The 24,809-nt window shown below is 39.4% G+C and overlaps 3 protein-coding genes and 2 long non-coding RNA genes across 5 annotated transcripts in view; 3 read left to right on the top strand and 2 right to left on the bottom strand.

Moving 5' to 3' along the window:
* LOC103507320 (DC-STAMP domain-containing protein 2-like) overlaps window positions 1-14,737 on the bottom strand; it is a 26,846-nt gene extending 12,109 nt beyond the window's left edge. Inside the window, exons 1-11 of the mRNA XM_026822214.1 lie at window positions 14,430-14,737; window positions 12,466-12,714; window positions 11,103-11,234; window positions 10,101-10,463; window positions 9,172-9,333; window positions 8,715-8,882; window positions 7,189-7,491; window positions 5,260-5,429; window positions 4,078-4,284; window positions 1,845-1,980; window positions 1,373-1,540 (exon numbers count right to left, since the gene is read on the bottom strand). Of these exons, the coding sequence (XP_026678015.1) occupies window positions 1,373-1,540; window positions 1,845-1,980; window positions 4,078-4,284; window positions 5,260-5,429; window positions 7,189-7,491; window positions 8,715-8,882; window positions 9,172-9,333; window positions 10,101-10,463; window positions 11,103-11,234; window positions 12,466-12,714; window positions 14,430-14,675 (2,304 nt within the window). The 5' untranslated portion in view covers window positions 14,676-14,737. The remainder of the gene's footprint in view (window positions 1-1,372; window positions 1,541-1,844; window positions 1,981-4,077; window positions 4,285-5,259; window positions 5,430-7,188; window positions 7,492-8,714; window positions 8,883-9,171; window positions 9,334-10,100; window positions 10,464-11,102; window positions 11,235-12,465; window positions 12,715-14,429) is intronic.
* Window positions 2,651-3,446, top strand: LOC113466639. The gene is made up of 2 exons (XR_003390981.1): window positions 2,651-2,706; window positions 3,322-3,446. It is a non-coding gene; the product is annotated as an uncharacterized LOC113466639 (long non-coding RNA).
* Window positions 14,738-16,230: 1,493 nt separating the features above from the next.
* Window positions 16,231-16,948, top strand: LOC103507333. Its single transcript, XM_017443272.2, has 2 exons — window positions 16,231-16,370; window positions 16,716-16,948. The coding sequence occupies exons 1-2, from the start codon at window positions 16,289-16,291 to the stop codon at window positions 16,946-16,948; spliced, it is 315 nt and encodes a 104-aa protein (XP_017298761.1). The 5' UTR covers window positions 16,231-16,288.
* A 48-nt stretch (window positions 16,949-16,996) lies between these two features.
* Window positions 16,997-19,054, top strand: LOC113466640. Its single transcript, XR_003390982.1, has 2 exons — window positions 16,997-17,478; window positions 17,914-19,054. It is a non-coding gene; the product is annotated as an uncharacterized LOC113466640 (long non-coding RNA).
* LOC103507317 (phospholipid scramblase 1) lies at window positions 18,718-24,026 on the bottom strand. The gene is made up of 4 exons (XM_008471781.3): window positions 23,733-24,026; window positions 21,873-21,983; window positions 19,954-20,171; window positions 18,718-19,204 (listed from the first exon to the last, which is right to left on the bottom strand). Exons 2-4 carry the CDS (start codon window positions 21,973-21,975, stop codon window positions 18,815-18,817), a joined length of 711 nt encoding a protein of 236 aa, XP_008470003.1. The 5' UTR covers window positions 21,976-21,983; window positions 23,733-24,026; the 3' UTR covers window positions 18,718-18,814.
* Window positions 24,027-24,809: the final 783 nt, after the last annotated feature.

The raw sequence follows: 24,809 nt of genomic DNA, 5'->3' as shown, positions 1-24,809 counted from the left end.
GAAGAATATAGCTAACCCATTCCATATTTTCTCTATGTTCCGGTGTTTTTTTTTTTTTTTTTTTTTTTTTACACAGTGTTTACCACGTTACAAGTATCTGGGTCACACTATACTTGACCATAGTATCCGGGTCACACTATACTTGACCATAGTATCCGGGTCACACTATACTTGACCATAGTATCCGGGTCTTACTATACTTGACCATAGTATCTCGGTCCCGTCATCTACATGCTGGTATAATCTTCACTCCCGATGGTAAACTTGCTGGATTCAGTATCATCTGTGACCTCTTGGTTCATATGTATGACGTCAACTTGAGGTCCATATGTGACGTCAACTTGAGGTCCACGTGTGACGTCCACCTTTTGTCCCCGAACGACACCAAGATTAGGTCCACTTATGAGGCCGACATTTGATGCATTTGTGTGGCCCACGTTCGGTCCACCTATGCCAACATTGGGGCCATGTCTGTTGTCGTTATTATGTGTGGTGTCAACATTTGGTCCACCTTTGCCAACATTGGGCTATCATAACGCTCTAATGTAATTTGAATTTTTATTATCCTCATACGTATCTCTTCCTTATGGTAGACCAGTGTTTAGAGTTTAGACCTAACTCCCACATAAACTTCACAGAGCCTTCACAACAATAATATAAATTTCAGCTAGGCCGGTCTCTATTGTTTGTGTATAATGGAGGAAAAACCTCTTTCCTGTGTTAACCCATAAGAGCCGAGGCCGACATTAAAGTCACACAAACTTGACCAAACCCTTATCCTGCCTCGGTGGTGTAGTGGTCAAGACGCTCGCCTGGTAATCAGGAGGGCGTGGGTTCGATCCCAGCCGAGGTATGGAATTTTATCCTCATTTATTTGAGAATTTGACCACATAATAATGGAGCTCTAAGGGTTAGGTGGTAGAGAACGCCTAAGGCGTTAACCTCGCCTAGTGGTTGCCTTCCACTCAAGAGTCTATTATTATTATTATTATACAATTCAAATCGAAATCAACAGGCTGTTAGCTCAACAGGCCTGTTAAGGGCTGAAAAAATATAGGTGAAATCCACTACAAGTAAATAATAAAATCAGTACTGTATTACGAGCAAGGTTAGTTAGCTTGGAGGGCAGCGCGTTCGCCTTGTAAGCGCTAGGTCGCGGGTTCGATTCCCGCCCGGGGCGGATTTTATCCCAAACCGATGAGGTTCGCTCTCGGAACGGCTGTCTTTCTCCTATCCTGTCCTTCTTCTCTCATCGTGTTCGGGACGATAAGACCCCAGGGGGGGACAAACCCCCTATTGTCTCTCCTCCATCTGATGAGAAACGATCCGCCACTACATCTCCAGATAGGGCCAAGTTAAGAGTTAGTAGTACCTGTTCATCATCAGAAGAGTCTTTCTCTTCACTCACATCACTGAGGTCTCCATATTCCAGCGGACTCTTGCATATCGTACAAACATTGTGTAGGTCAGCAAAACACTCGTCACAATAAGTACCTATACACCCCGGTGTAGGACAGTGATGTAACGTGATGCCTTCAGTCTGAAACGGGAAATTATAGTGTCCCTGGAGTAAATTTATTTAAATATTTACATCTCCTGAAGCAAAGGTCTTCGAAGGTTTTTTCCATGGTACCAAATTAATTAATTAATTTTAAAAATTGAAAAAAAAAAAAAAAAAAAAAAAAAAAAAAAAAAAAACGGTTCACCCACAGGTTTGCAATATTTTCATGGGAGATGAGTTTCCCTCTTACCAAATGATAAGCGCCGCAGGCGAAAATCAATCATAGAGGAAAAAAAAGGTACCAGTAGTCATTGCCTCGCATTTCCCTCCTTGTTATATGTACCTGAAATGTGCCACACACAAGACACGCATTCTTTACATCATCCCGCATAAAATAATTGAGGAACGGGATCCAACTTAACAATCGCTGCTTGACATTAATCCGAGTAGCATTGCTAGCACTCAGCACGTTGGTAGACCTGAAATGAGATTGACAATGGGTAAAAATTATAAATAAATGGTCGATTCCTACGTAAAAAGTTGGGAAAAATACAAATCTGAGGTCAAAACCCGTTGATCAACTGCGTGAAGCTAGCAACAGTTCCCGTGTATCTATGTGTACAAGTCTACTGGTCCAATGTTTGGCTGTGTCATTTGAAACTGTGGATGTGCTCTTATCTGAAGGAAGACTTTATGACCCGTCCAATGAATTCTTTCTAGTGAGAGTAAAAAAAGCCTGGTAATCAGGAGGGCGTGGGTTCGATCCCAGCCGAGGTATGGAATTATATCCTTCTTTATCTGAGAATTTGACCACATAATAATGGAGCTCTAAGGGTTAGGTGGTAGAGAACGCCTAAGGCGTTAACCTCGCCTAGTGGTTGCCTTCCACTCAAGAGTCTATTATTATTATTATTATACAATTCAAATCGAAATCAACAGGCTGTTACCGTGTTAGCTCAACAGGCCTGTTAAGGGCTGAAAAAATATAGGTGAAATCCACTACAAGTAAATAATAAAATCAGTACCGTATTACGAGCAAGGTTTGTTAGCTTGGAGGGCAGCGCGTTCGCCTTGTAAGCGCTAGGTCGCGGGTTCGATTCCCGCTCGGGGCGGATTTTATCCCAAACCGATGAGGTTCGTTCTCGGAACTGAGTCCTGGTGCTGTGATATTTAGACCTTACTATTCTCTATGTAGTGTTAGACCGGTAAGTACGAAGCATTTTCAACCGATTTTTTTTGGGACGACAAAAAATGTCCTTGTAGGCAATGTAATTTAAATGAAAGTGTTCTCACTACAAGCGACACGATTTTTTTTTTCTGAACGACACAAAATGTCCTGTAGGCAATGTAATCTAAATGAGAGTGTTCTCCTGTTCTCACTACACACGACACGATTTTTTTCCGAACGACACAAAATGTCCGTGTACGTAATGTAATTTAAATTCAATAAATTGTTCTCACTACAAATGACACGATTTTTTTTCCCTCGAACGACAGGTGGGAATGGGCTCTTAGGCGGGTGGTAGGATTTTAAATATAGTATATAGGTATTTTTATTTATTTAAACTTAATTTTATAAATATTAGTACAGGAGTTTGCAAATGTAAGTACTTGAACTAAAATACAACAAAGTGTTTTATTATGATACCCATTCTAATTGCTTCTGTCCTATTTCTTAACCCAAAAAACTTATACCTAAGGAAGGACCTTAGGGTAGGATTTTAAATATTCAGCTCTAGGTACCACCTAAGATTTTTTTTTTTTTTTTTTTTAGGTACATACTATTTTTATAACGGCCCTTTTATTTGCATTTTCATCAGGATACACTTGCAAAGTTCCTATCGCCTGGGTTGGAAACGCTACGACTGTATCGGGAAATGAGTTCATTCCGTAGTCACCTAACCAATACGCTATGTTCACATACATTACGAGTCTACGCATGCGCACTGGCTGATATACTACGACCTCTGGGAGCAAGGTTTGTTTTCATCATGAATTTGAGGGTAAAAAGGGGTTTTACAGAGGGAACTGTAAATACTGAGGTCTTATCGTTCCAAAATCGAAAAAAGAATGGGGGACAGGCTAGGAGAAAACCGGATTTCCCGAGAACCCGTGGTGGAACATCTTGTACCTGTGGAATAGGAAGAAAAAGTAGAGGTTTGTGTCTGTAATCTTTGAACTTTAAAGCACAAAAGTACCTGCCTCGGTGGCGTAGTGGTCAAGACGCTCGCCTGGTAATCAGGAGGGCGTGGGTTCGATCCCAGCCGAGGTATGGAATTTTATCCTCATTTATTTGAGAATTTAGGAGCGTATGCCGTGACGTCAAAGTTCACGATTTACCGGTATTTTTTAAATCGATTTATCTCCGGATCTAGAAGTCGTAGAAGAAAAAAATTCCGTTGGTCCTCATTTTTCCTGCTCTATGACTTTGCAATATCACCCAAGTAAGCGCAACTGATCTATTGACATTCTATTCTAAAAATTCCGTTGGTCCTCATTTTTCCTCCTCTATGACTTTGAAACATCACCCAAGTAAGCGCAACTGATCTATTCACATTCTATTCTATTCTATCTACCTGGAGAACTTTCTTCTCAACTCTCGCCGCATGTACTTGACAAAGCTGGACCTCTTCCTCAGTATATGATTGTAGAGCCATACGGAGCGTTGCTTAGCTATGTCCGGATGATAGAGACACATTACGTAGTGGCGTAGACGTAAACCGAATGGCTGAAGCATGGCTATCACCCAGGTGACTCCGATGAGAGCTAATATTTGACGGTACCTGCATAGGAACGTATTAAAAAAAATAGTGTTTCACCGCCGTTTTTATTTTGTAGCAATGAAACAACTGCTACATTAGACGCGTGTGGTCTGTGTCGTAGTATGCCCATTGGCCATTGGCAAACCATCCCGTAGTAATGTCCCTCATCAGATGGACAATATGAGACACAATACATTTAAAAATCAAATAATGTATTCCAAACAGACAAGGTTCGTTCTCGGAACGGCTGGCTTTCTCCTATCCTGTCTTCCTTCCCTCTTCGCTTTCGGAGCGTATAGACCTTAGCAGTTACAGTTCCTTTTATCAAACGCTTTAAAAGGAATAAAAGACCAATTGAGTACTAAGGGTTAGGTGGTAGAGAACGCCTAAGGCGTTAACCTCGCCTAGTGGTTGCCTTCCACTCAAGAGTCTATTATTATTATTAAATGTGAAATCCTTGGGGTCAGACTCTTAACCCAGTGATGTACGGGGGGAATGTTCCAAATTTTAAAAGTCTGACCTAAAGTAAAGGAGAAAAAAGCCAGCCTAGTTAGCTTGATTGGTAGCGCGACTGCCTTGTAAGCCCCAACAATTGAGTAAATAGTAGCTACTTTAATCGAGTTGCGACCAGTGGCGGCATTACCAGTGTAAAAAGATTATTAAAATATGGAAATTGATTGCAAAAGAGAAACGAAGCGTATACAACTTAATTAGTGTTTTCACATTACCAACGAAGAAAAAAAAAATCGGAAAAATTGAAACTTTGGACGAAGAAAAATTCGTGCAGTGTGAACAGAGGTGTATTTTATTATGCGAAACAAAACTGGATCAAACATGGCTGAACCAATGAGATTGAGATTTCGCTGTGTTTACGTCCCAAGCGGAATCTCATTGGTTCAGCCATGTTTAACTGAATTGAATGTCACATGATCGAATACAACTCGGGCTGTCATACCTGGGTACATCAGGAGGAACAGGGTCCGGTGGCTGTCATACCTGGGTACATCAGGAGGTACAGGGTCCGGTAGACATGGCAGCGTATCAATGTCCATCACAGCGCCTACGAATTTAAACGAAGCTATCACGGATTTCAAGATGTCTGCCACCACGCCTTCTCCATCCACGTTTAGACTGAGAGGGGTTAAGCCACGTGGGTTAGTGCGCACCTGCGAATGGAATAATAAATTAGTAGTTCAGCAATCAATAGAACTAGCTCAAAAAATGGGTCACTACAGGGGCTCCCAAAAAATCAACAGGGCCCAGAAACCAACTCCGACTTCGTAAAACGCAACGCAGTCTTAGGCGCGTTTCGCACTGAGGTAACACGTCGCAAGTAGCAAGATGCTACTGCTTACGTCCTGAATCTTGTTCAAAGAAACATGAACTTTCACATTGGAGTAACAAGTAACAACATGTGACAATAAAAATGAACTGCGTAGGTTCAAAAAATAATTTTTCCCACAAACAATCACAAGGAGCAACAGCAACTAACAAAACTCCAGACTGTTGGTGTTGAAGTAACACTGTTACTTGTTTCCAGGGTTCAAGTAGCAACATGTATCCTCAGTGAGGGAGGTTTCATTTGAAATAATGGTCTGGTCTTTGAAGATGCATGCTACGTAGCATCTTACGACTTGCTACTTGCGACGTGTTACCTCAGTGTGAAAGCCGCCTTAGCATCTTAGTAATGCTGTGATATCTACAAAAGTTGTGAAAAGGCTCTGCTGTTGAAACAAATAAATTCATGATTTGATTGATTTGAAGTTATTATTCAAAAATAAAAAAAAAATATCGGCATATTGTCGAGTTAAGTCCAGTCATTTGTAGAGATTTTCCAGCCATGTGTGGGTAAACATATTTTTAGAGATTTAATTTTGGGTCCGAATAAAGAACAGTTTACTTGCGAATAAAATTCCATACCTCGGCTGGGATTGAACCCACGCCCTCCTGATTACCAGGCGAGCGTCTTGACCACTACACCACCGAGGCAGGTGTGTCCAAACATAGTCGACCGGCCGTCGATCGATCCACGAAGAAAATCTATGTTGTCGAGGCAGTGTCGACGTGTCCGACATCGATCGATGGCGATTGAAAGAACTTGGAAATTTTAGTACTTTGACACCTGCTCGGTGGCGTAGTGGTCAAGACGCTCGCCTGGTAAACAGGAGGTTCAATTCCAGCCGAGCCATGGAATGTTATCCTTATTCATTTGAGAATTTGGCCACACAATAATGGCGCTCTACCAGTCTACCACCCATATTTATGAACAAAATGCTGGCTCTCAGCAAGTGCTCAAGCATCAATTCCAAACATCTGATTGGCCAAGATTTGTTCAAGACCGATCTGAGACCGAGAATTTTTGTTCATAAATACGGGTGTAAGGGTTAGGTGGTAGAGAACGTCTCCAGCGTTAACCTCGCCTAGTGGTTACCTTCCACTCAGGAGTCTATTATTATTATACAAGTTTGAGGTCGATCCAAGGGCTGAAGATAATTATGGCTTATTATAAACACACTGTAGGTACAGGGTACGTCTCTTACCTGGCGTCCTTGTTGCGAGAAGAACTGTGGCAGTACGAGGAGTGTCACACAGCGTACGTTGGCCGAGAACGCCAGACCCAAAGATAGCACAGGGCCCAGTAGTGTACACACCCAGGTGGCAGTCGTCACGTCAAAAGCAGTGATAAGGAGGAACGCGAAGAACAGATAGGTGAGCGCTATGCCACTCAGAAACCCGATGATACTCTTCAGGTTGAAGTTGGCGTAGGTTCCGGGCGTGAGAAGTCTTGTCTTGATGAGGAATGGAGTATTATTAGTTTCAAATAAATGTTCAAAAAGTGATCTAAACAAAAAAAAAAAAAAAAAAAAAAAAAAAAAAAAAAAAAAAAAAAAAAACAAAGAACCCAATACAAACCCATAAACTTACTCTACCGTGAGTCCGAATAATGGACAGCACCCAATACAGACTATAGTCAAGTAGAAGATAGATGACCAGCTTAAAAGTGGACACACTCAGAAACACCGCCGACTTCACAAACATGCGGCGTTCCCTTTCGATCATTCTGGCGGACAGCAGGGTGACATACTTGGACCTTTCCCGTCTACTCAGGGGCAGAATGGTCTCGCGGTTGTGCAGCGTTCGACGCCAGTCGATGTCGACTAAATCGGACGTTATGAACCGGTTGTCGAACGTCAGACTGTGGAGGAATCGGAACCGGTAGAAGAGAACCTGGCGGGAGAAACGAAACACTTTTGAAGTCAAACTAGTGCTTCACGGCGCGAACCACAAACTGTCCGTGGTTAAGGTGTATCCACAAATAGTCCATGGCCTTCGACTTTCTTTCTTTGACAGCTTTATGTTATAAAAATGTAAATGTAGTTTCTTTGTGTTATTATGTCACAACTTTGGTGCTCACTGCAGCATTGTAGGATTTTCCCAATATCTCAATTTTTTTTTTTTTTTTTTTTTTTTTGGAATTTTTTTTTTTTTTTTTTTTTTTTTTAATCGAACAAACCATTCAAAATCACACAAAAGCTGTAAAAGAAGAAGTTGAAACTTGGAACCCACTTCGCCAGATAATGTTGCAAAAATTCAAAATAATAATATTCTCCTAAAAAATCCTCAATTTTGTCCCTAAAATTTTTCCAATTTTTTCTCGGCCCTAAATCCTTGAAAAGGCTTTTTATCTGTAGGCATTCGATAAATAAAATTTATCAGGACACGAGGTACACAATAGGGCTGCCTGGAAGAGACTAGGGCTGCCTGGAAGACAAGAAACGCCGACCCTATTTAAAGGGAGCAGGCATGTCTGAGTCAGGCAAGTCTGAGTCGTCATAAAACGTGTCATCATCTTCATCGGAACTATTTTCATCACCATCGGAATTAAATGCTTGATTGGGATATGCATATTGAGATTTATTTTCATCATCGGAAGTATTTAGAGCATTGTGAGGTTCAGTAGCATCAACTCTGTACTCCCTGTACAGGGGAAGCACTAGTTCGATTTCTTCCTCTTGGTTTGTCTGTTTCTTGAAAGGCCTCTGAGGTTTCAGTCGTTTTAGTTTGCTCAGTAGTTGATTTCGTTTGGCGGTGAGCTTCTTCTTCCTCTGTTGGCGCTTGTGGTGTTTCTGCTCTTTTGCCTGGCAATCGTAAAATCTGATTAGGGGTGGGTTTCACCAGTTTATTTTTTTAGCCTCTAATAGCCCTGTTAACTTAACGGCTATGTTGACTGTTGAGCCTATACAACCGTTAAAGAGGAAAAGGCTAGGAATTGAATTGAATTGAACTATATTCCATTTTATTTTTATAAATTATTGAACATAAAATAAACACCTCCTAAGCTAAAGAATTACTTCTGAGGAGATGATTTTCTTCCTCTCGTTTTCCTCTATTTTACTCCTAGGAGGTATATAGCAGGAAGAAGAAGAAGAAGATGCTATAAATGAACCAACCTGGTACAGCATATACAGAGTGAACAAGATAAACACGGACGTGAAGCTCGCCCAGTCCGCCAGTTGCATGAGGGTGGCACTCCGCGCTTTGATCTCACCCAGTATGCCGCCCGTCACATCTCCATATTGGCGGCTCTGGTTAGTTTCAAACCCGTATGAGTGCTTTACCTGGGAAACCAATAGATCAGTCAGTGATTCCCAAACGGGGGTCCACGGGCCCTCAAGGGGGTATAAGTACCAACGTACCTACTACCTATGCACTATTATTTTAACATGGGGTCTTATGTGAAAATTTTAAAACAAGATTTAAACTTAATAATTGGAATTTTTTGAAATATTTTGTAATCGAAAAACGAGTGCAAATTTTCGTCGGTGGTGGGAACCCGGGACCTTCTGCATCGCAAGCAAGCGCGTTACCACGGGGCTAACCGTGCAATGATCGTGTATTTGGTCTCACCGAGATGGAAACATAGAACAGGGTCTTCACATGTCGCCCGAACTCTCGCATCTTGACCCGAATAACTCCGAATATGCTTTCCCCGTTGACAACCCAATCTAGAAAGTCACACAGATAGTCTATCCACTTGACTGAATAACACACTGGGGCTCCCACGTAACTCTTAAAATAATAATAATAATAATAATAATAATAATAATAATAATAATAATAATAATAATAATAATAATAATAATAATAATAATAATAATAATAATAATAATAATAATAATAATAATAATAATAATAATAATAATAATAATAATAATAATAATAATAATAATAATAATAATAATAATAATAATAATAATAATAATAATAATAATAATAATAATAATAATAATAATAATAATAATAATAATAATAATAATAATAATAATAATAATAATAATAATAATAATAATAATAATAATAATAATAATAATAATAATAAAAAAATAAATAAAAAAAAGGTTAAGCCGTTGAGAAACTGAAATCCCATTTTTGAAATAGTCACCAATGTTTGGCCTGAGACCCAGGGTCCTAACTTTAAACGTACAGACCATGGGCGAAAAAACACTTTTTTTGGAATGAGGAGACCCTAAAACGGATATTTCCACCCATTTCTTTCCACCATCTTTACTTTAGTAATAGGAATGTTAAACAGCATAAGAAATGTTCCTTGGTACATGAGTTCCACAGCAAACTTATTTTCCTCTGGAGGCTGAGTGGGCCGCGCAACAGCAAGTCACGTTTGTATGATACAAAAAATATTTGACCCCGCCGCCCGCCGGGAATCAAACCGGGGTCTCCCGCGTGCAAGGTGTGCACAGTGACCACTACACCATGGGAGCTGCATGTCTCATCTGGGAATCGACCCCGTTCTGTTTACCAGGCAAAGGTCTCCTTACCTTACAGTCATCACTAGCTTCCCCCAGCATTCTCATACATCGCTCATAAGGAGTACCCAGCTTCTTGTTACACACATTGATAGAACTCTCCAGCCAATCAAATGCCGCCTTGATAGTCGCCATAATGGCTAGCACGAGACGTTTGAACGTGAGCAGAATGTCTTTGACTCGCTGAACGATATCTTTGAGTGAGTTCATGACTCGCTTCATAGAGTCACTCAGCGCATTGAATGGAACGCTGATGAGTTCCTGGAATCGACATTTCTTATGTTTAAATTTTACTCGCTGAACGATATCTTTGAGTGAGTTCATGACTCGCTTCATAGAGTCACTCAGCGCATTGAATGGAACGCTGATGAGTTCCTGGAACGACATTTTTTCTTATGTTTGAATTTTCCCTTCTGGTTGTTTTTAATGAACAATGTCAATGTTGTGTGGCGAAAATCCTCTCTGTTGGTTGACAGGCTAATTTCTACCTGTTTACCGTTATGTTAAAAGCTCTCTCAATACAAAAGCTATAATTATAGGATAAAACCCTTCAAAAAATAGGTAGTTGTTTCACTTTTCAATGGTTAAGTAGTTCAATTTTGATGAATTTTGCCAAAATTATTCATCACAAGTCACAAACAAAAATCTTTCATCAAATTTTCAGACCCTACGGGGCACTTTTTCCAAGTGAGCTTAACACAGTTCAACAAAGCTTTACAGTTCACCAAACTACTAGCTATTTTTGCTCTCAGTTTAACTCCATACAGAACAAGCGGGGCCCGTCCCTCCGGGAATTTGATATATAGGTCGACCAGGTTTGGATAAGTCCTTCTATGAAGACAGACAGACCGACCGACTGACAGACACCGAAGCGAATACAATAGTCCGTCCCTTATACCTTTTTATCACTATTGTAATAATAAAAGAAGGACGGACTAAAAAGCCCTCTCTGAGGCTTAAGCAAGTGCCCCAAAAGATGGATTTTACGAATCTACGACTCTATTTTTGCTCTACCTGGATGTTCTTACTGGCCGTGGCTAGTTGATCCTGAGTACAGGCTAAGGAATCAGACAGGATGTTCATATTGTGGAAAGTGTTTTGAGCAGGTCCTGTAGCTGCTAACAGGAACGCATAGGCGAGGAGTATCTAGGGCCCGGATAGATCGGCGCAAGTGACGAGGGCGTGAAAGTGACAAAGAAATAATAATAATAATAGACTCTTGAGTGGAAGGCAACCACTAGGCGAGGTGAACGCCTTAGGCGTTCTCTACCACCTAACCCTTAGAGCTCCATTATTATGTGGTCAAATTCTCAAATAAATGAGGATAAAATTCCATACCTCGGCTGGGATTGAACCCACGCCCTCCTGATTACCAGGCGAGCGTCTTGACCACTACACCACCGAGGCAGTTGTGTCCAAACATAGTCGACCGGCCGTCGATCGATCCACGAAGAAAATCTATGTTGTCGAGGCAGTGTCGACGTGTCCGACATCGATCGATGGCGATCGAAAGAACTTGAAAATTACTTTGACACCTGCTCGGTGGCGTAGTGGCCAAGACGCTCGCCTGGTAAACAGGAGGGCGTGGGTTCGATCCCAGCCGAGGCATGGAATTTTATCCTCATTTATTTGAGATTTTGACCACATAATAATGGAGCTCTAAGGGTTAGGTGGTAGAAAACGCCTCCGGCGTTAACCTCGCCTAGTGGTTACCTTCCACTCAAGAGTCTATTATCTTGTTGGCCAAGATTTGTTTAAGACCGATCTGAGACCGAGAATTTTTTGTTCATAAATACGGTGGTAAGGGTTAGGTGGTAGAGAACGTCTCCAGCGTTAACCTCGCCCTCGCCTAGTGGTTACCTTCCACTCAAGAGAGTTATATTATTAGTTATTGATTACTAGGCTTGAATTTCGTCGCTTCGCTCCGGAATCCCGCTAGTTCATCCCGAGGCATGGCCAAACTTTGTGGAAAAGGCATGGGCGGAACTTGTATTTGTCAAACTAAAAACATAAACGAAACTCAAATATTAGGGGAGCGAGGAAAAGTTTTCTCTCCCGCAGTCTTTGCACTCTGTGTATTTCTTATGGTGATTTTAGTGATCAAAAATTGATCATATCTCAGGATCGGTTTAGATTTTCGCAAAATCCTTTCTTATTGCACACCTAGACCATAAAAGGAATATTCCTACCAAATTTCAGCTTTCTAGGTGTTGTGGTTCTAGAGATAGAGCGATCAGTGTGTGAAATGTGAAATGTGAATGAGTGAATGGATCTCGTTCTTATAATATAAGATTATACAAGTTTGAGGTCGATCCAAGGGCTGAAGATAATTATGGCTTATTATGATCACACTGTAGGTACAGGGTACGTCTCTTACCTGGCGTCCTTGTTGCGAGAAGAACTGTGGCAGTACAAGGAGTGTCACACAGCGTACGTTGGCCGAGAACGCCAGGCCCAAGGATAGCACAGGGCCCAGTAGTGTACACACCCAGGTGGCTGTCGTCACGTCGAAAGCCGTGATAAGGAGGAACGCGAAGAACAGATAGGTGAGCGCTATGCCACTCAGAAACCCGATGATACTCTTCAGGTTGAAGTTGGCGTAGGTTCCGGGCGTGAGAAGTCTTGTCTTGATGAGGAATGGAGTATTATTAGTTTCAAATAAATGTTCATAAAGTGATCTGTTTCTTGGTAAGATGATTAGATCTTTCAAAATGTTTTTTCTTTTTTTTTAAGAGGTTTGACAGAGGGAACTGTAACTGCTATGGTCTTATCGTCCCGAAACCGAAGAGAGAAGGAAGACAGGATAGGAGAAACCCAGCCGTTCCGAGAACGAACATTATCCCATCAGGATAAAATCCGCCCCGGGCGGGAATCGAACCCGCGGCCTAGCGCTTACAAGGCAGACGCACTACCAACTAAGCTAACTAGGCTGGCTTCAAAATGTTTAATTAGTTATTAGTTGTATCTATCAAATAAATGTTCATAAAGTGATCTGTTTCTTGGTAAGATGATTAGATCTTTCAAAATGTTTAATTAGTTATTAGTTGTATCTATCAAATAAATGTTCGTAAAGTGATCTGTTTCTTGGTAAGATGATTAGATCTTTCAAATGTTTAATTAGTTATTAGTTGTATCTATCAAATAAATGTTCATAAAGTGATCTGTTTCTTGGTAAGATGATTAGATCTTTCAAAATGTTTACGTAAAGTCTACTTTGTTGTAACTTACAATTCCCACTCCCATGGACAAGGGACAAGATCTTGGGCCGGCCATTCACGCTGCGACTCGTCTGTCCGACAGATCTCGGTCTGTCCGGTGCGACAGTCGGGCTACAAGATAAGGTCCGTTCTCTTAACGGTCTCTCCGGGACGATACCACATCCGTTGTTACAATTCCCTCTATCAAACCTTAACTTTTTCGGAATCAGGGGACCCTAAAATGAATTTTTCCACCCATTTCCCGATTTTGAAAATTTGGACCGATTGCAATACTTTCTAATTACTTTGAAGAGAAATACCTAGTCAATAAAAATGTATTGACGTGACGAACTGCCCAAAGTTTGGCTTGCCAAAACGACACAGCACACTAAAGAACTATAAAAAAGTAAAAATCCCAGAAAAGGCACTCTCACTCACCTTTTGCAGCGGCATAATCGACCATTAACGACGGCACAACACACAGATAAAGTCCTAATTTTCTTCCGAACTAGTCACAACTCAAAATTACCACAACTCAGAATCACAACTCTCTTCTTCGGGTCAATCAATCTGGACTAAAGCTGGACTGAGTTTGACTATCAGCAAGAAGTGTAACCTTAGCTGAAATGATTCTACTGAACTTCAGCACTTCACACGTTCGTTATCAGGGGAGGAGGCAGGGTGAGAGTTTTACCAAGTTGGTATTGTTTGAATTTGTTTTACATTGTTTGATAAAAAAAAAATGGTTTGACTTGAGGGAAAATAATGGAAACTTTGAGGTGTAGTAGATGAACCAAATATTATAGGGACTGGTCTTTGCGTCAGGGCAGTGAAAATAAAAGATCTTTTTTGCCAGCCTAGTTAGCTTAGTTGGTAGGATAAAATCCGCCCGGGCGGATTTTATCCTACCAACTAAGCTGATGGGATAATGTTCGTTCTCGGAACGGCTGGCTTTTTCCTATCCTGTCTTCCTTCTCTCTTCGATTTCGGGACGATAAGACCATAGCAGTTACAGTTCCCTCTGTCAAACCTCTTTAAAAAAAAAAAAACCCTTATCCAGTCACTCACTATCATGTAGACCTGACAGGGGGATCTATTCAGCCATACGTGTCAGGTCTACCTGATAGTGATTGGCTGGCCTTACCTTGGCAAGAGCGATGTGACGAATGATCCCTCCTTCGTCCCCAGGTCCTGACGTCATTCGTCTCCACTTAGCCTTGACGCGACCACATCGCACGTAGTCCACATAGAACATGTACAACTTATCGCTCAGAGTATAGGAGGGGCGGATGTTAGAGGACAGATTCAGAGAGAACTGTTTCTCTCGCTCTAGACGTTGCTGTTGGCTTTGCAGGTCGATAGCTTTGAGAACTCGTAGGAAGTGGCTCATGGTGTGAAGAGAGCTGAAAATAGAGAGCTGGTTGGGTGGAAGAGCTCTTTCAGGAGAAACCTGCCATGAAATAAAGTCGTACAAATGTTTTTTTTTTAGTAGTACAAATAGATGAGGATTCTCACACAGCTCTTACACCCCCACCGACTGTCAGTTAACTGTAGGAGATCATTAAAAGAGCCTCTATTTGGCCCCTTGAAAACTAATTTTCCGAAATTTCTCGATCAAATTTTAGTAGTGTACAAAAAGGACACGTGCACCAGGAAAAGAACAGAAAATGACTTTCATGGCATTTTATCTGGACTGTCTTTAGTAGCCACTCTCATTGGAACTGAAATTATTTCCCAATGGACTGCTTGTGATGACGTAAAACTGGGTGATTATTAATGTGATTGTTTTTGTTTCAGGTAACCTGTACGGCGAATTCGTGCAAATATTGCTCAAGAAGTTTTCAACAAACCAGGAAGACGCCGCAGCTAATCATGGACAGAAATACATGTTCCAAATGTAAGATTATTTTCCACCTTCTTCCTCCTCCGCCTCTTATATCACCTCTTATGTGAGTGTTTTCTCATGCCTATGTTCCTAAAAAATGGGGCACAGCATTGCCAGATCCAGATTTATATTTATAAGGGGCACAAGTTTGGCTCCGAGGCATTAGATGACGGCCGTATCTACAGTCTCGTGTTATCTTTGATGTAACAATTAGCTTTGTAATTGACTTGTCCAATATGGATTTAAACATGACACTCTAAAGCCCGAAAAACGCCCAAAAGGGACTAGCATAATCATAATAGAGGAAAAATAATATGAACATTTTAAAATATAAACTAAGCATAAATAATTAAAAAAATACATAAATTTTGATGTCTTGATTTGGAATGTTGAAGAATTTTGATGTCTTGATTTGCAATGTTGAAGAATTTTGATGTCTTGATTTGGAATGTGAATTTCTTTGTTGTGGAATTTTGATGTCTTGATTTGGAATGTTGAAGAATTTTGATATCTCGATTTGGAATGTTGTAGAATTTTGATGTCTTGATTTGGAATATTGAAGAATTTTGATGTCTCGATTTGGAATGTTGATTTCATTGTTGTTGCAAATTTTGATGTCTTCATGTAGAATTTTTAAAAATTTGGATGTGTTGATTTAATTGTTGAAGAATTTTGATGTCTTCATGTGGAATTTCGATTTCATTGTTGAGGAATTTTGATTAGTTTTGATTTGGTTATCTTGATATCGTTTTGAGGAATTAATGTATCTTGAAGAGTGATGTTTGTCTTGTGAAATATTGATTTATTCTTTTGGAATCGTGTTTTATTCTATTAGTTTTTTCTCTCCCATTTTGAATTTAATTTGGTGTTGCGTGTTCTGAGATTAAAGTTAGATTAAGCAATTGTGAAGAGAAAAGATAAAATAATTTAATATTGGCTTCTTATCTATGTTTTTCATTGGCAAGTATTTTTTTCAAGTTAGATTAAGCAATTGTGAAGAGAAAAGATAAAATAATTTAATATTGGCTTCTTATCTATGTTTTTCATTGGCAAGTATTTTTTTTTTTTCTTTTTTTTAGGTCGGGCTACCTGTGGATCTAATCCTAACAGCAGAATGCATGGCCAAGTACAATACTATCTTCAGGTTCATTTTGAAAATGAAATGGGCACTTTCCTCGGTGCAAAGTTTACACTTTCAAGGTAAGATTATTTAGTTTTTTTTTTAGATAAAGAGAACTGTAACAACGGAGTTTTTATCGTTCAGAGAAGAAAGACAGGCTAAAAAAAGCCAGCCGTTCCGAGAACAAACCTCATCTGTTTAGGATAAAATCCGCCCCGAGCGGGAATCGTACCCGCGACCTAGCGCTTACAAGGCAGACGCGCTACCAACCAAGCTAACTAGGCTGACTGGTTGAAAATTTTCGGAGTGTTAATTCTCGTTTATTTTTTATTTATTCTTCTTCTTCTTTCTAGCTTTTTCCTAACTGAATAGGTTATTATTATTTATTAGAGTGTGCCAACAAAATCTCGTGTTTCGTTTCACAGATATCGCCACCGGAAGTACCCCAGTGCAACAGAAGCTGTATCTGCTCCGCCATTGTCTACTCCACATCATATGTACTCTGCAGAGTCACCACATGTGTCTCCTGTTGCAGATCTTCTCTGTGGATCTGCAGAAAGATCTACTCAGTGTTTCATCGGTGGACTCTCTGGTACAAGGTAAAACCAATCATCCCTTCCTGACAAGACATCTATTTGCTCTTTTTGCAATCGTTTGATGTTACAGCAACTGTCAGAATGGTTAAAGCGCAACTCAAGGGAAAAAAAAAAAAAAAAAAAAAAAAAAAAAAAAAAAAATAGACCCGAAATGGGGCCAGAAATCCCCAATCTGGCAACCCTACCGATTTGTTGAATTTTTTTGTGGTTAAGAAGAGTTAACAATAAAACTAAAATACGAGAAAAAATAAACTTTGTGGGTAGAAAACAAATAATTTTTCTGATTTAACAAGAAAAATATATAACAGTAGGTAAATAATTTAACTATATTTAAATAAATTTGACTTTGTAATTTTCACTTTTAAAAATATACAATAATAGTAAATTAATTTAGGTATTACCTATACATAGAGCTTAATTTAAATGATCACAGAAAAACACTGTGCTGATTAGAATATAAGTAACTTGCGGTACAATATAAATTAATAATGAAATAAATGACGTAAATAATTAATAATATTAGAGACGAGCTAATTATAAAACAAAATATAAAAGTGTACATAAATACGAAGGTAAAATAATTGCGAAATAGGTGGTAATATTTAAGTCAAATAAGCGGACTTTGGAAAGAAATAATTTGGCGTAGAAAAAATATAATGACATTTCTTTGGTCTGAAGCAGCAAAAGAAGCTCTAAATGGGCTTTCATGCAATTATCTTCACAAATCTATTAGTAATAAGCTAATAAGTAATAATAATAACAAATCTTTTAAATTTGACAAAAAGGAGAAACAATTTCCTTTCTCGTTTTGGACGGCAGTATTGCTGCAAACCTTTCCGCAAACTCGGGGGCTTATTAATATTCCTGAACTAATCAATGGTGTTGTGCATTACATGTGATTGTAGCACGTTGCTACGATTTGTACTTTAATACAAAACCATCCCTTGAACAAAAAGGTGACAATAATATTTCCAAACTTGTACGGAATAATATCATAAATACGAAGGTAAAATAATTGCGAAATTAGGTGGTAATATTTAAGTCAAATAAGCGGACTGTGGAAAGAAATAATTTGGCGTAGAAAAAATATAATAACATTTCTTTGGTCTGAAGCAGCAAAAGAAGCTCTAAATGGGCTTTCATGCAATCATCTTCACAAATCTACTAGTAATAAGTAATAATAATAACAAATCTTTTAAATTTGACAAAAAGGAGAAACAATTTTCTTTCTCGTTTTGGACGGCAGTATTGCTGCAAACCTTTCCGCAAACTCGGGGGCTTATTAATATTCCTGAACTAATTAATGGTGTTGTGCATTACATGTGATTGTAGCAAGTTGCTACGATTTGTACTTTAATACAAAACCATCCCTTGAACAAAAAAGTGACAATAATATTTCCAAACTAAAAGGGTATTACCCGCCATGAGAGTTTAACCTCAGTGCCCTAAATCACCAAAGTATGGAAAAGTATCTTACAAGTGTAATAGCCAATGGAAAAGCAGAATTTTGAATTTGGACGAATCATATCAAAATATGGAATTGTACTTTTCCATACTTTGGTGATTTAGGGCACAGATCGTGGATGTATCAAGTCACGACAATTAGGTATTATTCCTCAAGTTGCAAGGGTTTTACACCAAGTCATAAAACGGGATTGGTAGGTATTACCAAAATCTTCAAGCTCGCGACAGCTTCACCACAAGCCACGGACGGCTTAGGGCTTGTTCATACTTGTCGTGAGTTTCATCCGATACACACGACACGATTTTTTCCGAACGACACAATATGTCCTTGCAGTGTAATTTAAATGAGAGTGTTCACACGACAAGATTTTTTCCGAACGACACAACATGTCCTTGCAATGTAATTTAAATGAGAGTGTTCACACGACAAGGATTTTTTCCCCGAACAAGTGTGAACGGACGGTTTACAACATCCCAATCCCATCCGACTCTCTATTCCCAGCCTTCTCATAGAACATCGCGTCTATAAGGAAACAAGCACCCAGCATCACCGCCTTCATCCGAACATCCAAATCCCCGGGGAAGGAAATCCCAAAGTAGTCTGCATCAGTGAAGGCTTCACGTAGCAGGCCGGACCATTGTTTGGAAATACGCCCCACTTCGGTTTGGCCATCGCGGGAGAGGATCTTGAAATCTACATCGCCCCCGCACATGGAATATCGACAGATGGGCCCCTCTATTCGGAGAACAATGTCCCCTGCGCCGTTCTTAATGACGAAGATGGGTGTGAGGAGACTCCATTCTTGTTCTATGCTCCCGATGAGAGCACCGGGCGGAGAGAACACATTGAGGGACTGAGGAGGAGAGATTTTTTTTTTTATCATTATTAATTTTTAGGAGATTTGTTTGCGAGGGAACTGTAACTGCTAAGGTCTTATCGTCCCGAAATCGAAGAGAGAAGGAAGACAGGATAGGAGAAAACCAGCCGTTCCGGGAATGAACATTATCCCTTCAGGATAAAATCCGCCCCGAGCGGGAATCGAACCCGCGGCCTAGCGCTTACAAAACAGATGCACTACCAACCAAGCTAACTAGGCTGGATAAACTTGTTTTACTATAAGAGTAAGGTACCTCTATTAATGGCAACATCACACTAGGCTTGCACGTCGGAGGTCCCGGGTTCGGGGACACTCAGCCTCGTGATGACAACTGACTACTTTAATCGAGTAGCGACTAGTGGGTCAAAATTCCATACCTCGGCTGGGATTGAACCCACGCCCTCCTGACTACCAGGCGAGCGTATTGACCACTACATCACCAAGAAGAATTCTAGCATTGCATTTTTTAACCAGTCTTCTTTTTTTTCCGCCTTTTCCCGTGTACAAACGGGGTCGGCACTTTTCGCCAGCCTCTCAATCAGCCCTAACTAGGGTGATTGCTTTGGGTTGACCTTTGATTTTGCCTACAAATTTTTCGAGTGGATGCCCTTCGCACTCAACCTTTGCTATTTATTTAGTAAGGGACTTTTTTTTACTTTCTATTACTACAGTATAAAGATAAAATCTCGAAAATTAAATGCAGAAAATTTCCAATCATAATTTACCTGCAGACAGCACGGGAACCAGCAGGAATCGCAGGCCAAGGGTCGCTCGAAGTGAATCACTTCATTCTTGTAGTTATCCAGCACTTTCATCTCAAACGGTCTCAATGGTCCACAGCAGTTCCGCGTACAACAGTCGTTGATTTCGACCGCCAGGAACACTTTCTGCCCCTGGGCGTTCTTCACGGTGAACTTGTTGTTCGTTTCCCACCCGATCAGCGCTGAAACCAAACAGGATTCGTATTATTATTTATTTTATTTCATCCAACAATTCTTTCACGAGCTCAATAAACCTTGAGCTGAATCCTCCTCGTCTAAAACTTTAACAAAATGGCTCAAGTTTGTTTCGACTGAGGAGGAGATCTAGGTCTATGGCAATTCATTCAGTATAAGAGAAGCTTTAAAAGTGGGACAGAAAATCCAGGAGAGCAGATTGAGGTGATTTGGACTTATGGAAAGAACAGACGATGGATATGTAGGAAAGAAAGTACCTAGAGAGTTTAGATAATCTAAATCTAAAATCTAGATCATGATTTATTTGTGGTGAAGCTGAGAGCTTCTTCACAGTTTTTGTGGATATCACAGCAATAATGTTCGCTCTCGGAATGGCCGACTTTCTCCTATCCTGTCTTCCTTCTTCGTCGATTTCGGGACGATAAGACCTTATCAGTTACAGTTCCCTCTATCAAACCTCTTGCATTTATAATGAAACTCCTTGTTTCACCGTAACTTTTGATCAGTTTGCCCGCTTTAAATAAAATTTAGCAGACATGTTTACTTGATTACATTGTTTACCATACAGAGGATTTGTAAATGCAATTTCTTTGTGTTATGTCACAACTTTGGTGCTCACTGCAGCATTGTAGGATTTTTCCCAATAAGTATCTCAATAATCCTAACAACCAATGTTTACCTACCATGCTGGCACCGGTCGCTATGCGCATTTACATGTCATAGCTACTCATTTTCCTCACGAGGCTGAGTGGGCCCCGCAACAGCCAGTCACGGGATCAATCATTTGCATGATACAAATTTCTTGGCCCCGCCGGGAATCGAACCCGGGTCTCCCGCATGCAAGGCGAGTGCAGTGACCACTACGCCATGGGAGCTGACTAGTTCCAAATAGAGAAAGACGGTAATTTCATAAAATAAAACAGAGATTTTCTTCTTTTCTTTATTTTCAGTCATGTAGGTTTTTGTTCAGAACGTTTGCCTCTGCTAGAGACAATATAGGTGCGTTTGGTAACTTATCAGGGTAAAAAACTCCAACATTATCATCCAAACAGGGTGTTTAAATAAAAACTTGCCACCCCTGAAAACTCGTGAACCGTTTGAAATTCGGAAAAACGTATTTCTTCATTTTTAAGGGGAACCTATTTTGACGGGATCTCAAGTTTTGACACTATGAGGAGACAAGGTTTTTTTTCCAACACCCTGTATAATACCAGAAGGAAAAAAAAAAATGACATAAAAAATTATCTCTGACTCAGCCGCAGCCGAAATGGTCCAAAATTTAAGTCTTACAAGTTACAAGTTATTCAATCATTTTCCAGATGAAATCAAAAAACCTCGATTTAGACCAGTGAAAACTTCATTTTATCCCGATATGTCGGCGACATCGATTAATTAAATCGACATCGTTCAAAAAATGAGCATCCTTAAATTAAATAAGGACGGGTTAACCACTAGTATATATTGTAGATTTGTCTGTAAAGCTAGCGTCATTGTAAAATAATTTATTGAGGGATAAGACCTTTAGAAACAAGGAAAATATGTAATAAAAAAAACTATCGAAAACTATCGATAGTTTTTTTGAAAACTATCGATGGCGCCGACTATCGATAGTTCTCCTCCTCTAACACTGCCCTCACATCACGTGAGCTCACGTGACATGATAGCAGTGTGTTTCTGCCTTTACTTACCTTCGAGGAGTTCAACTTTCTGTTTGACCATGAGCTGATCAACAGTCGTAAGATATTCCAATCCAGGAGGGCAGTTGGCGGGGCGCCCTTGCGGTATATTCATCCAGCCACCTGCAAAGTGGAAAGAGAGTCACTATTAATGAATTTATTTAATTTTGACATCCTTTGTAAATACTATTTTACTTAGGTTATTTTAATTTATGGATTCTTACGAGTTGGTTTTCATCCCGACTCGGAGTTTCGTCTATCTCACCCCTGAAAACTCGAGAACCGTTTGAAATTCGGAAAAACGTATTTCTTCATTTTTAAGGGGAACCTATTTTGACGGGATCTCAATTTTCGACACTATGAGGGGACAAGTTTTTTTTTCTAACACCCTGTATAATACCAGAAGGGAAAAAAAAATGACGTAAGGAGTCATTATCTCTCAGCCGCAGCCGAAATGGTCCAAAATTTATGTCTTCCCAAGTTATTCAATCATTTTCTAGATGAAAATATGAAATCAAAAAACCTCGATTTTGACCAATGAAAACCTCATTTTATCCCGATATGTCGGCGACATCGATTCACTAAATCGACATCGTTCAAAAAATGAGCATCCTTAATTTAATAAGGACGGGTTAACCACTAGTATATATTGTAGATTTGTCTGTAAAGCTAGCGACATCGTAAAAAATTTTTCTACGAAATAAAAACGGCGGTGAAACACTCCTTAAAAAAAAAAAAAAAAAACTCAGATCGTGGATGTATCAAGTCACGACAATTAGGTATTATTCCTCAAGTTGCGAGGGTTTTACACCAAGTCATAAGACGGGATTGGTATTACCAAAATCTTCAAGCTCGCGACAGCTTCACCCCAAGCCACGGACGGCTTAGGGCTTGTTCATATTTGTCGTGAGTTTCATCCGATACACACGACACGATTTTTTTCCGAACGACACAACATGTCCTTGCAATGTAATTTAAATGAGAGTGTTCACACGACAAGGATTTTTTGCCCGAACAAGTGTGAACGGACGGTCTACAACATCCTTCCCTTGAAAAAGTCCATAAGATAGACGAAACTCCGAGTCGGGATGAAAACCAATTCGTAAGTATCCATAAATTAAAGTAACCTATGTAAGTAAAGTAGTAGAAAGAGTTTCATGAATGGCGGAAACCACAATCTAAGTTCAGAATCGGTTTAAGCTAAACTTTTGGATTAAGGAATCAGATTGCTTAATCCAAGAATTTAAACTTACTTTGTTTGCTCAGCTATTAAGCATCTCCTACTTGGAAAAAAAGGACTTTTCAATCTTGTTCAGGCGGGATAAACAAGGTAAGTATATTGTATTCTTACTCATTTCTGGTTCAGTGAACTATAGGACTGACTCAAAATAGGGGCTCAACAGTGAACTATAGGACTGACTCAAAATAGGGGCTCAAAATAAGTAAACGTTTACGAAATTTCATCAGAATCGAACAAACCCTTGGAAAGTTATGACATATGACGAAATTTTTTTCAAAATTTCAAGGGGATTTTTCAGTCTCATTCCAACAGTATTAACAAGGTACGCATACCCATATTCTATTAAATAAAAAAAAAGCTCCTAAATCCCGCCCCTTAGTTGGAATATTTTGTAGATAGTTTATTTATAATTTATTTCATATCTTTCTTTTTGTTATTAATTTATTATTGTGTAATATTGTTTTTTTTTTTCTTCTCTTTTGTTAATCTTGTTCTGTATATATTTACTGTACCTATACTTTTGTTAATATTCCAAATAAAAAGAGTTAAATAATAAAGGGATAAGCCCTTTCCGAAATAAAGCCAAAGCTCGAAATTTAAAATTTAAGATAATTTAATACCAATCAAGATACCTTTTCTCCTCGTCGGATATCAGATAGGTATAATGTTTCTTCCTATAGGATTTACTGTGTGAGAACCAGAACGTGTGTAACTTGGCAGAACATTTGCTCCATGCGTGTTTAATGCGACCGTTCTTCCACAGAGTTGACTTGATGGCTTTCCTCCAGGATAGAGTGGAGTAGGAATCTTCCCTCTTGTTGGGCATGAAGAAGTCTTTGCTTCCTTGGTACTCCATAATTTTAAACCTTATGCCTGTATGCTTTATACACCTTATGCCTGTATGTTTTATAAACCTTATGCCTGAATGTTTAATAAACCTTATGCCTGAATGTTTAATAAACCTTATGCCTGAATGTTTAATAAACCTTATGCCTGTATGCTTTAAGTGTTCACCGTACTGTATGTTTATTGCTGAAGATACCCTCGCAGGCGAAACTAGTCTTATTGTTTGCTTATTATTAAAATATATGATTATTAAATATAGTTTTTTTTTATATTATTATGGATATTTATCAAAGTGAAATTGATAGTTTGTTTATTAAAATATACGATTTTTTCGCTCGTTTTATCTGTTTTTTGTTTGAAGTATTAATTTTCTATCGATCAAATCTTGTTTGTTTCTTTGTTTGTTCAATTTTCCATCGATCAAATCTTAATTGTTTTTTGTTTGTTCAATTTTTCTTCGATCAAATCATCAGATAGACGAATTCTTCGTTTTGTCGTGAGTCTCGACCTCGGAAACAACGCCTCAGTGGATTGTCCACCATGAGAAGAAACCACAGGAACAAAACCAGAGGTAACATTAAGATCAGATACATGGTCAGGAGACGGAAGTTTTACACAGGAACTTTCCAGATGAGTTATATATCTCCCTTGCTTTAATCCTACATCAGTGTCCACTGTTAGGGTCAGCTCTCCTTGTTCGCAGGTGGTAACTTTCCAGATGAGTTATAACTAAAAATTTACAGCTGAATTATAACTGGAACTTTACAGCTGAGTCATAACTAGATCTTCACAGCTGAGTTTTATAAAGTGGAAATTCACAAACACAGGAGAACTTCACAATGAGAATTTTTATATTAGATGCT

The sequence above is a fragment of the Diaphorina citri genome, unplaced genomic scaffold (genome assembly GCF_000475195.1).
Source record: "Diaphorina citri unplaced genomic scaffold, Diaci psyllid genome assembly version 1.1 scaffold305, whole genome shotgun sequence".
NCBI lineage: Eukaryota > Metazoa > Arthropoda > Insecta > Hemiptera > Psyllidae > Diaphorina > Diaphorina citri.
This window is presented reverse-complemented; position numbering and strand designations above follow the sequence as displayed.